General features: G+C 41.3%; 1 protein-coding gene across 1 annotated transcript in view; it reads left to right on the forward strand.

Annotated features, from left to right (window-relative positions):
• LOC308104046 (GTPase IMAP family member 8-like) overlaps nucleotides 1–12,436 on the forward strand; it is a 33,480-nt gene extending 21,044 nt beyond the window's left edge. Inside the window, exon 5 of the mRNA XM_080454304.1 lies at nucleotides 11,848–12,436. Within this exon, the coding sequence (XP_080310430.1) occupies nucleotides 11,848–12,204 (357 nt within the window). The 3' untranslated portion in view covers nucleotides 12,205–12,436. The remainder of the gene's footprint in view (nucleotides 1–11,847) is intronic.
• Nucleotides 12,437–13,426: the final 990 nt, after the last annotated feature.

Genomic DNA, 13,426 nt, shown 5'->3' on the forward strand with positions numbered 1-13,426 from the left:
GGTGCAATTTCATTTGTTTTTAATTGCGTATCATATCTGAAACTTTAGGAGATGTCTATCAAATGTACTGTAAAATCCTCCGTGTTCATTTAAATCCATTGTGATTTGATGACACCCTTTCCAGTCAGCTAAAACCATAGCCTGTAAAAGTAAACTCTAATTAAAGTGCTCTTGCTGTCAATGAAGAGCAATTTTGTTGAATGGCTCTGGTCCTCTCCTGTTCTTCTGATGAGGAAGAATGTTCAGTGTCTGATTTGTAGCACTTTTAAATGCATGTTTAAATGTACCCTTACATTAATAGGACCGTTATAAAAAATTTAAAGATGTGACAGTGCTGCATTGTTGTGGTTTCACATTATGACTCTAGGCTGATGAGGTCATACAAACCCCCCCCCCCCTCCCCCTCCCCCTCCAACTCCCTCCCTCCAGAAATGCTTTTTGCTAAAAACACCACTACTTGTTGTCCTCCGCATTGCTCTCCTGTTGCTGCTGCTGTGGCTGATGTGAAATGCATTCTGGGAAGTGGGCTATCCTGAACGTTCTGATCAGATGCAGATGAACATTAGTTAAAAGTAGACTGCATTTGAAGGAGCCTATGAAATGGGACGAGCCTTGGCATGCCACTGTGATGCAATTGGCCTTCGAATGCAGTCTTCGAAGTATGTGGACCCTGAATTGTGAGGTGTGTGTAACAGGGATTGTATTTCTGTACAGCACCAAAAACCTACATTCACGTGCTTATAATAGTGTGATCACACCCAGCTCTGAGTCTAATTAGTTAAACTCAGGCCAGGTGAGACTGCTTACCATCCACTCTGCCATCACCCACCATACAGTCTACTTTTGGGGACTTTGTCCAGAGTCATTCAGCGGTAGCCTGGGATCCAGCCTGCTTCGCTACATTCGGCGGACTTTATTTTCTCTCTTCGCTTCTCAGTCTGGAAAGCCTCCCATTGGGAGGTTTTGCAGAACTACACTGGAACTACATATGTTACGTTGGGCAACGTCGTTTCTGATTGGATGTTGTTCAAACGAATGATGAATCACAACGATCACACTGTTTTTTTTGGTCCCGCCCCGCACCACAGACCAATCAGAAGCCCCAGGTTCGATTCGAACCTTTTGGCATGTCCCGCCTCCCTTGGAGATAGGAGGCTTTCCAGACTGAGAAGCGAAGAGAGAAAAAAAAGTCCGCCGAACGTAGCGAAGCAGGCTGGATACCAGGCTAATTCAGCGGTGGTTTCTAAACCTTGTTATCTCCTAACCAATCAGAGTGCAGAGGGGCGTCGCTCTAAATTTGGTGACGTCAGTGTGTTCCGTGCACAGGCCGGGGGGGAGGGGAGGCGGGGACATAGATTGGTGAAGCAATAGGAAGCAGCGCTGGTACCGAGCGCAAGGCTTTGGATCCGCCCTTCAAGACCTTCGATAGGGCTGGCTCCTCCAGTCTATTCAGCAGGTTAATGATTACTGTTGCAGGAATCACTTCTCAGTGCAGGCTGACACTGCAGGACTGAAGTTTAGTCAGGACTTGTAACTTCAACGGCACACCTTGTAGGCAAGTAAGCATCCTCAATATGAGAAATGGACATCTTTTAACATAGAATTACAATTGATATCTGACTATATCAATAAATAAATCAATAAATACTATAAGTTACATACTGTAAGTGTTGTAAAGGTGGACAGCAGGTGAAGAGCCGAATTTAAAAGTTCGAACCACTTCATCCCTCTCCGCGGCATATAAAACAAATAAACAGATTACACAGATTAATTATTTTTATTGTAATGGCTAACGTCTCTATATTTCTCAAGCAATATTAGTCAAAACACTTTCTTAAACGTTTTTTTTTCTTTTCTTTTATTTTATTTGAACCTGGGCCTTATGGTTTTGACTCAAAATGAAGGGTGAATGTAAAAACGATTTGAATAGGTCCATTTGATCGCCTCCCGGACACGTGCATTTAAAACCAACCCTACAAGGATTAGTAGCCTACTGCTAGCACAATGTATAAAACAAATATAATACTATAATACCTTCAGGCCAGAGAAGTTTGGTTGATGTTTAATCTTGTTTTATTGTAGGCTACCTGCCACTTTACCTGTTGGACATTGTCCTGATCTGATCTGACTTGATTTGAAATGTTTATTATTTTATTGTGTCTTGTGGCTGCATGGTTTTTATGAGCATATTTATATATATATCTAATCCTGAACAACTGTTGAAGTTGATGTCGCTATTGACCTTTTGACCTCTTGCTAATTTCAAATGCAGGCTAGTGTCCAATCACATCTTAGTAACCCTTACTGTGCCGAGGCCCAGTAGGGACCAGTGGTTCACAAACGTTTTAGCTCCAGACCCAAAAACAAGTTTGATGTCTCCCTGGGAACTAGTGAAAATAGCAGATTTTTTATCACTGTTCTACTGTAAATGTAACCTCTTTGACGTATTGTCTACTTCTATCAAACGTGATCAATCTGATAGCTGTGGTATAATCATTTATGAACTAAGAATAATCACATCTATGTAGTCTCTGTACAATTATATCACAACCAGTGGTGTATTAAGGATTTTTCACAGGGGCAGCACTATTTCAATGACGTCACACACACACACACACACACACACACACACACACACACACACACACACACACACACACACACACACACACACACACACACACACACACACACACACACACACACACACACATGCACGCACACAGCTCTGTGGTCAGTTCAGTCTAAATTGTTGTACTGTAAGTGTAATAATTAGTCTAGCTGAAGCTGAATGTGTGAATCCAGGCTCTAAATAGTTCAATCAGTAGTGTCAACACACTAATGTTGACATTCTGTCTGTCAGAGAACTATTACATGTTGGTTGATGGAGACACATTTACAGTCTGTTAGTCTATAGCAGTGGTTCTCAAACTTTTTCAATATCAAGGACCCCCATAACTCTGAGAGTGTACAAATGGAACCAAATGGACCCGCAAGAGTCCATTTGGTTCCATTAGTATACACTCTCAGAATTACAGACCTGTAAGGGTCTATTTGGAACCCCCTCAAGGAACCCAGATGGTCCCTGGACCCCACTTTGAGAACCGCTGGTCAAATAGTTTTTTAGTAATTCATTATATTGTCAAATGTGTGATATAACACTAATGACAACAAAACTATAATAACAGCAGATTATTGTGACTTACTGTATGTTACTGTTTTACAGTTCAAACAACAGCTGTAGACAGGATGGCCAGTGGAACCTCAGCTTCCATCAGAGGTGAGTTCTATTAAAACACATGAAACCAGCAAAATGACACTGGTTTAAGGCAGGTACACACTGCAGGATATTTGGTCCGATAATGCTGTCTGCGACCTTTTTTGGCGCTCGCCGACAAAACCTCCCGATCTGACGCAGATCGGCCTTTGATCGGCGAGATAATGCTCGCTGTGTGTGAAAGGCACAGCGACACGATCTGGCCACGATCATCCGCTCTGGGATGGCTTTGCGACCGTTTTCAAATATCTATCTGGTTAGTTATTCGGCCTTGTCGCAGACAGGAGATCAGACAGTATCATACAGTATGAAAGGGTCTGCGAGGAGATCCACGCTACAGCCACCGTGGCTAGGGGAGCGTCGCTGGATCTGACCACAACAAACAGTCCCTACCGCAATATTACCGTCCAGTCCTGTATTAAGTTAACATTATAAAACAAAATGAGAGAGTGAGCGAGCCTGGTGGGCTGTTTATTTTAGAGGAATTGTACAGAGAGAGAGAGAGAGACAGAGACAGACACAGAGAGCGAGCTCTGTGTGTGTGTGTGTGTGTGTGTGTGTGTGTGTGTGTGTGTGTGTGTGTGTGTGTGTGTGTGTGTGTGTGTGTGTGTGTGTGTGTGTGTGTGTGTGTGTGTGTGTGTCTGTGAGTGCAGCATGCGTGTGACACACGCTGTGTCTGAACAGCATTGCCAGATGTTGCGAGAGAAATAAGCAACCAGGTCTATGAAAACAAGCCCAAGAAAAGGCCACTTGAGCACTTTAAACCTATTTACAAATACATTGGATATTTGAAAATAGCCGGTCTACAAGCTCACAACGCGTCGCAGCTATTTTCAAAGACAAATCTTGAGAAAATTGTGGAATATTTTCCAAATCCACACAAATCTTGTATGGGGGTCTATGATGGCACAACATATTTTCAGAAGGGGGGGTCTGCGGACAAATACATATTATGTGTTGTTTAAACCACTGGTTTAAACAACATTAGGAAACAAGGCCAAATAAGCAACTACACAAATAAGCCCCAAAAACGCACCCCGCAACAACCAATATTTACAAGCAACTCTACAGAAAAACAAGCCCAAAGTCGCTTATAATAAGCGGACATGGAAACGCTGTTACTGAGTTTCATTGCGCACTTTTAAGCTGGTTGACTTGTTTCAGAGAGAGAGAGAGAGAGAGAGAGAGAGAGAGAGAGAGAGAGAGAGAGATACATACAGAGAAATAGAGAATTAATTATTTAATTTCAACAATCAATAGCGTCCTGTCTCGGTCTCGCGCATATCACGGGAGCTGTGCACGTTTTCATGAGACGTCGGTTAAAATGAATTGACTTTTAGCATCCTAGTGAACTATCCTACAGTGTGTGATCCCTAGTCGGTGATCAATCGTATAGTGTGAAAACCACAAAGATATGTGAGAGACGATTTCAAGAAATAGACTCCTGTAGTGTGAAATGCTTAACGATCAGACGACCCCCGACCACTTTAAAAGTCCTACAGTGTGTACCTGCCCTTAGTTACATCTGTGATCTTTATGAATATTATATTTATTTTTCCAACCAGGGAAGAACAGCGAACCAACAGAACTGAGAATTGTTCTGATCGGGGGAAGAGGACGTGGAGGTAAACCCAGTGGAAAGAGTTCAGTAGGAAACATCATCCTGGGCAGAGATGTTTTTGAAACAAACAGAAGAACAGTCAAGAGTGTCATGAGACAAGAGGTAGTGTTTGGTAGACAGGTCACTGTGGTTGACACTCCAGCATGGAGGTCACCTTATCCCCTAGATCTAACCCTAAGACTGACTCAGTTAGAAATCCAACACAGTGTGTATCTGTGTCCTCCAGGACCCCATGCCTTCGTCCTAGTGATGCCATTGGACTACACATATGTAGGAACAGCTATGTCAGTAGAGGAGCATTTGAGTCTTCTCCTCAGTGACCGAGTGTGGAAACACACTGTTGTAGTGTTCACTGTAGCTGATAAAAACAAAATGAGACCTGATCTCATTAAATCTGATCCTAACTTAAGATATCTTACTGAGAAATGTGAAGGTCGCTTCCATGTTCTTAACATTACTGACAGAGGAGATAGAAGTCTGGTCAGAAAGCTGATGGAGAAGATAGATCAGATGGTGGCTAGTAATGGTTGTCAATATGAGACAGAAAAACACGTGTCAGAGGAACTGAAGGAGATGGAGAGAACTATCAGCAGAAGAGCAGAACAAAGGAGACGGGCAGACGCTCAGATACAAACAACTGGACTTCCAAAAGATACTGGTATGTTTTGTATTACTGTCAAAATAACATTTCATTATTCTCTGTAAGGAGGTCTATGAGTTCATGTCTGTCACACAAACACACGCACGCACGCACGCACACGCACACACACACACACACACACACACACACACACACACACACACACACACACACACACACACACACACACACACACACACACACACACACACAGTTCCATGAGTCTAGTCTAGGTAGTAATGCACATTATTATTATTCTATGATGTCTCCTGGTGGACATTTGTTCTGCACTGTACACTGAAGACATGTTTATGCTGTAATTGTTTGTTTGTTTTTGAAATTCCATTAGATATTTAGACAGATTAGATTAGATATTAAGAACAACATATAGACCTCGACATTGTAGCCTTGTTTCTTAATCATATAAATCTTGGCATGCCTAATTTGGGCATGTCGTTATACTGTAGGTGGAAATTTCCAAACAAATCTACAAGCTCACAACATGTCACATTGTGTTGTGAGCTAGTAGATCTGCTATTTTCACTATTTGTCATGTCATGAATTATGAAATAATGATATGTCTTAAGTGCTTAAAGTCAAAGTCAAAGTCAAAGTAAACAATGTCTTTCTCTGACAGGACTGACTGACCTCAGGATTGTGTTGTTGGGAAGGCAGCATTCTGGAAAGAGTTCAGCAGGAAACACCATTCTGGGAGGAAGTGGTTTTAAAGTTAATCAGAGGTCAGTGCAGTGTAAGGTCAGACATGATGAAGTATCAGGGAGACATGTGACAGTGGTGGACTCACCAGGCTGGTACTACAACAGTCCACTACAGGACACCTCAGAGATGGACAAACTGGAGATCCAGAACAGTGTGTCTCTCTGTCCTCCTGGACCACATGCTGTTCTTGTGATGGTTCCTCTTAATAGAGCCTTCACCAAAACACAGAGAGTAGCATTAGAGGAACACATGCCACTCCTGTCACAGAGCATGTGGAGTCATGCTATAGTACTGTTCAACTATGGAGACTGTCTGGGAGACACAAGCATTGAGCAGCACATTGAGGCTGAAGGAGAAGACCTCCGCTGGCTTGTTGACAAATGTAGGAACAGGTATCATGTCTTCAACAATCAGAAGACAGATGACACTCAGGTCACAGAGTTGCTGGGGAAGATAGAGGAGATGGTGACAGGAAACAGAGGTGGACACTATGAAGATGATGGAGATGTTTCAGAGACGTTGTCAGAGAGGAAGAAGATCACAGAGGAACATGTCCAGACATTCCTGACCAAGACACAGAGACAAAGGACTGCTCTGAAAGCTCTGTTTGAAGGTGATGTTTATCAAATGTGGGTGTGTGTGCGGGCGTGCGTTTGTGCGTGCGTGCAACCATGCGACCGTGTGTGCGTGCGTACGTGCGTGCGTGCGTGCGTGCGTGCGTGCGTGCGTGCGTGCGTGCGTGCGTGCGTGCGTGCGTGCGTGCGTGCGTGTCAGTCTCTGTCCATGACCATGTTTATATTGATTAATAATGTAAATTCTCAACATTGCGCCACATTCTATATAAAAAGATGCTGTACAAATAAACGTAATGTTATAACGCATGGGTCTTCAACAGGGGGTCCTCAGAGTTACTATAGGGGGCCAAATGTTTCTGTTATTGGAACCTTTTTTTACACTAACCACTTGAACCCTAGCGTCCCTATTCTGAGGGGAACATTAGCCAAAAACAGCAGATCTACTGTACAAGCTTATAGATCGGCTATTTTCAGCAAAGAGGTTTGGTGTAGACAGAGGGGGAAAAAAGAGATGACCAAGTACAGAGTCACAGGTCAAGTTTACTCAGTATTGAGGGTTTAAATGGTTAAATGTCTGAAAGTACACATTAACATGAATCCAACATATATGTATTGGGGGTCCCTGCTTCATTTCTCTATCAGCTAAGGGGTCCTTGGCCTGAAAAACATTGAAGAGCCCTGTTATAACGGATCCATTGATCGAAAGTAACTAAGTACGTTTACTCAAGTACTGTATGTAAATTGAGATAAATAATATATGATAAGAAATACATACATTAGGAGCATTATTAGATTAAGATAAGATAGGACTACAGTATAATGATGAGGGGTAGCATTATTAACGTAGTTAAAATAATCTCCTCCTTTACCAGACACACATTAAAGCATCAATAATTATAATGCAATAAAGTAATATTTATTATTCTGATATGGGCCATTTTGCATAATGAGTCATTTTACTTTTAGTGTTTTGATCCTAATACTTTTGAAGTTTCACTTAAGTCAAATCTTCAATGCAGGACTTTTTGTACACTGTGGTATTTCTACTTTTATTCAAGTAAAATATCTGAGTACTTCTTCCTGACATGAACTGACTCAAATCATGAAAAAGTGGGAGACGACACACAGGATTTAACTTAAAAGTTATTTTATTTTAACTTAAACCAACAAACTTTACAACAATATACAAAGTAGTGTGAGTAGTCAGTGGTATCAGTAGTGTAGTGCATGTATGGATGTGTGGAAGTGTAGTGTATTTGCAAGTGCTAAAGCAACCAAACAAAACGGTTGCCTGGTAGGAGAGGGATAAAATGGCCTTGGCCAGCCTGCTTAAATACTCCAGGGACGAGTGGAGTCAGGTGTGTTTTGTCCCATAGACACACCCCTGGCAGGCTGGCCTTCTCCTCCTACACAGGACAGAAAAGAACCAATCATTAGGACCAGATGCAAACCAAAGACAGAACAAACACATGACCACAAATGTAGCGAAGTGTCATCACTTCCTCCATTGAACTGATCTAATGACCAATAGATTGACACATTGGTGATTTAATTTATGTATTTTCAACTCATTTGCATAGTTGATCATTATTCAGTATAACTTTACATTATTGTCTCTTGAGAGAGTATGTTTTGCACCCTGTCCGTCCGTCCGTGTGTGTGTGTCCGTCCGTCCGTCCGTCCGTGTGTGTCCGTCTGTGAACAGGTAATCTCCGGCACCGTTGGCTTGATCGCAGCGAAACTGTGCACACACACTCCCTGGATGCCAATTCAGAACCTTTACGGCCCAGATTATTCACATGGGCCTGTTATAGTGCCACCAGGAGGCCGCTTTTTACAAAACATTTTTTTTGACAGTACTCCTACAGATTTTGCCCAAATGTCACACGAATCATTACACAGTATCTCTATAGTCATTACACGAAACGGGTCTTTCAGATTCTTCATATTCCATCCTGATTGGCTAAAAATGGCTTCCAAAGTTTGCAGGAGTGCTCCATTTTGAAAAAATGCCTCAAATCATGAACACAGCTTGCACTTTCCGTGAAATTTGGCACGCACATTCCCACTATGCCGAGGAAGAAATGCCACTTGAACATTTTCAAATCAGCCTCATGGTGGCGCTATAACATGCTGATGACTGTTTTTACCTATAACTGCACCGATCTGTGTAAAACTTTGTATGTGCACTCCCTAGAGGTCAGGGAAAAACCTTTGCCCTGCATTTTTCACATCTGCCTTTTATAGCGCCACCAGGAGGCCGACTTATATAAAATATTTTTTTTATATTACTCCTTCACATTTTATCCAAATTTCACGCAAATCGGTAGACATGATCTCTATAGTCATGTGATCAAGAAGGATCTGTTATATTTTTCATATTCCATCCTGATTGGCTAAGATTGACATCTAAAGTTTGCAGGAGTGGCCCGTTTTGAACAAAATGTTGCAAATCATGAACGCAGAGTCCGATTGCGGTGAAACTTCGCACGCACATTTGCACTACGTTGACAAACAAATGCCACCCTTTCAACATTGCCCTATTATAGCGCCACCAGGAGGCCAACTTATATAAAACATTTTTTTTTAATATTACTCCTTCAGATGTTATCCAAACATCACGCAAATCGGTACACATGATCTCTATAGTCAACTGATCAAGACGGATCTGTCCGATCCGCCTGATTTTTCACATTCCAGCCTGATTGGCGAATTCCAAACATTGTTGCCCCACACTATCCTACCTGACCTGGCGGAGACCTGTGCTCCGAGGAGCACTTTTTTTAGTTGATACATTCTTTTTTACTGTTCTGTGGTCACTTTAGTCAGAATTGTTATACATATATGTATCTCTGAATCCAATCCTAAATCAGCGCAAATTGAACGTGTGTGTGTGTGTGTTTGTGTTTGTGTTTGTGTTTGTGTGTGTGTGTGTGTGTGTGTGTGTGTGTGTGTGTGTGTGTGTGTGTGTGTGTGTGTGTGTGTGTGTGTGTGTGTCAGGAGAACATCAGAGTCTACCAGATGTGAAGGTGATGTTGGTTGGTGGAGAACAGGATCAGAGGAGCAACGCTGGAAATCACATACTGCAGGAGGCTGTGTTTAAACAAACTCCATTCAAGGTGAGTAATATTATATGAATGTGATGTTGAATGTATGAATGACCTCACTCAAAGTAAGTAAGAAAACAGTAAAGCGATCAAATATGTTTTCTGAAGATAATGTAAAAGTATCTGCTGTCATGAATGTTCATTGATCATGTGATCAATGAACTGTCAGTGATCAATAAACAAAGACGTTCATTTTTAAATGAACATGGAGTCCAACACATGTAGATTCTCATCATGTCTGTAATCTTTAATGCAAGACTGTGTGCTAGCTAACTGTAGGGCAGCAAACTAATCAATGTATTTAATAAAACAATAAATTAACAATCATTACCTATTTTGAGCATGTCTTTATAGGTTTAAAGTTTCAAAAACGTTTTTAAAAACTATAAAAAAATTATACATGTATCTACAAGGTCACAACCCGTCGCATCGTGACATGTTGTGAGCTTGTAGATCTGCTATTTTCACTATCTTTGCACAATATTGTTGTGTGACGAAGTATTAAATAACTCTTAAATGGTTAATCAATGCAGTGACGTATACTATTTCTTTATATTGAAACAAATCTGCACAACTTCATTATTTGATGAATTGAATAATGTAATCGATAATAAATACGGAAATAATTCATACTGTTTGCAGCCCTAGTTAACTGTCACCGTTATTTATTCTGTTTACTAACATTCAGTAGCTTTGAGTACTGTGTTGGTTTGGACACAGTACTCAAACCCAGTATTTGAATCAAAGTAAAGATACTCCTGATTAAATATTACTCAACTACAAATGAAAGTTGAATAATGATGCTCTCTGTTTAATAAAATGCTCTTAATATATTCTTTGGAGAAGGTAAAATTTGACTTATGCACACCTGTACGTCAAGCTTTCAAACACAGAGTTTCAAGCTTTTTTCAGTTTCATAACTCAGATTATGGCATGATATTAATCCCATATTGATTGATTGATTGATTGAAATTTGTATTAGGTAAAAGAATGTAAAACAACACAGTTACATTTACAATACTTTTGTCTAAAAGGTCCGACCAAAAAAGTCCTTGCGGACTTGTTTCCGTTGGGGTCCTTGAATTAATTTCATAGACATATATAGTAGCAACCAAACAGTTCAAAAATCAACATAAAAATAGTGGAAAAAACTATGTACAAAAAAAGCATAAAAGCATAAAAATCACACCCTGTGTGAAGTGGGCGGTGTCTTGCTAGCTAATCACAATACTGAATGGAGTCAACCAATCATGTACAAAAAATAAATACATTTATTGAAACACTCTTTATGATGGACCAATCACAGTCCTGAATAGACTGTGATTGGCCAATCACGGTGCAGGGTTAGGCGGGGTACATTTTTGGCCAATCACAGCGCAGGATTTGTTGTACAAATATCCAAACCTCACTTATAGGGGCGGTTTCACCGCCCAAAAATATATACAAAAAAGGGGGAGGGTCGTCTGTCTACAGGGAAACTGGTACTAGCTCCTCTTTTGGACTCCAGAAAGATTCGTTTTTAGGGCTGTTTTGAATGAGCCCAGCGAACTGCATTTTTTGAGGGATGGGGTTAGACTATTCCATACCTTGGTGGCTGTGCTGTAGAAGGAGAATTTGCCCATGTTTGTTTTATGGGTGGGTGGTACCAGATTGTTGTTTACGCTCCCTCTAGTTTCGTGACTGTGGGTGTCACTACGTTTTTCGAGGTATTTATACTGATATGCGGGTATAGGGGGCATTTCGGGCAAATCTGCTACTATTACTGTGGCACTGTTAGGCAAAGTGATGGAGAATAATACATTCAGAGAGTTCATTTCTGGTAAGCTTGAAGAGGAACTCCAGTGAAGACAGAATAGAGTGACTGTTTTGATTATAATGACTAACATACAGTAAAACTCATATTCCAGGAGTTTAAAACCCAGACTAAACTGACAGAATGTGTCATAAAACAGAGACGATTTGCTGGAAGAAAAGTGAGTGTGGTGAACTGTCCAGACTGGTCGACTACACCTCCATCACAGAAGACCAAAGACATCCTTCTACACGGTGTGACTCTGTGTTCTCCTGAACCCCATGCTGTCCTGTTGACTGTTGATGTCAGCTACAGTTTCTCTGAAGCTGACAGGAGATCAGTGGAGGAACACATGGAGCTGCTGGGGGACAGAGTCTGGAGACACACTCTGGTTCTGTTCACAGAGGGATGGTGGCTGGGAGGGAGACGTGTTGAGGAGTACATAGAGTCTGAAGGAGAACCTCTGAGGTGAATCCTGGAGAAATGTGGTTACAGATACCATGTTCTCCAGTTCAACGAGTGGGACATTTCAGAGGTAGAAGAGCTGATGGAGAAAATAGAAGACATGGTGATGAGGAACAGAGGACATTTTGGACAGATGCCACTGTTTGAAAGACTAAAAGGAATAACAGAAGTTCAATGGAAGAACAGAGAGCAGGAGATCATAGAGAGGATGTTGAAGTCTGTGGTGACGGAGCCAGAAGAACCAACCCTGCCAGCTGTCAGGAGAAGGAGCAACATTGACCAAGAGGATGCACAGAGCAAGGACTTTCCTCCCGATAGTGAGTATGTGTGTGTGTGTGTGTGTGTGTGTGTGTGTGTGTGTGTGTGTGTGTGTGTGTGTGTGTGTGTGTGTGTGTGTGTGTGTGTGTGTGTGTGTGTGTGTGTGTAGACATTTGCATGATAATGGATGGCCGCATTTTCATGAACCTTGGAGGGAATGATCAGTATAGGCAGCTCTGAAGGTCAAAGGTCAAAATGACATCATGGTTCATATGTGAGGAACAGAGACATGTAGATGTTGTGCTGGGCTGCAGGGTTTTCACATCCAGGTGTGTTTTTATTATCATTGTAAATGTCTTGCTGTCTGTTGTCTTCTGTTCCAGTGAGTGGTGGAACACGCTCTTCAGGATATGACACCATGAGTGAAGCTCCTACCCAGACTGATGCTGATGTAAGAGTGAGAGATGAAGATGTTTCATAGATGAAACTTTAGTCTGACATTAATCACACATTTACATTCTTATTTCTTTCTTATTTCTTGTTATATTTTATTTTATTTCAAGTCTGTGGTGAAGGAGCCAGTAGAATCATCCCTACCAGCTGTCAGAAGAAGGAACAGCAAGCAGTTTCAGCCTCCAAGCAGTGAGTATCAATATCAAGTACATCATGTCAGGTGTAAACCTTGTATGTTCAATACTGTTACTTTTCAGGAAATGGGAAAAAATAAAATGTATTTCAATGGATCCAATAGAGCACCGAAGTGTGACATTACTGCCGCTAGATGCCGCTATCGCCCTGGGTCACAGAGTTATTTTTTGTATTAGGAATCCTATAAATCTTAGATTGTGTCATATAAGAACTGTGTTAAAAAAATAAAGAAATCCCCTCTGTGATTTTACTCTTATGGATATGAAGCATCAACTGACGGTGAAAAGGTACTAATTTATCCAAAGGGTAATTTTTTATGTTTT

Source organism: Gymnoscopelus braueri (genome assembly GCF_963280865.1).
Source record: "Gymnoscopelus braueri genome assembly, chromosome: 17".
NCBI lineage: Eukaryota > Metazoa > Chordata > Actinopteri > Myctophiformes > Myctophidae > Gymnoscopelus > Gymnoscopelus braueri.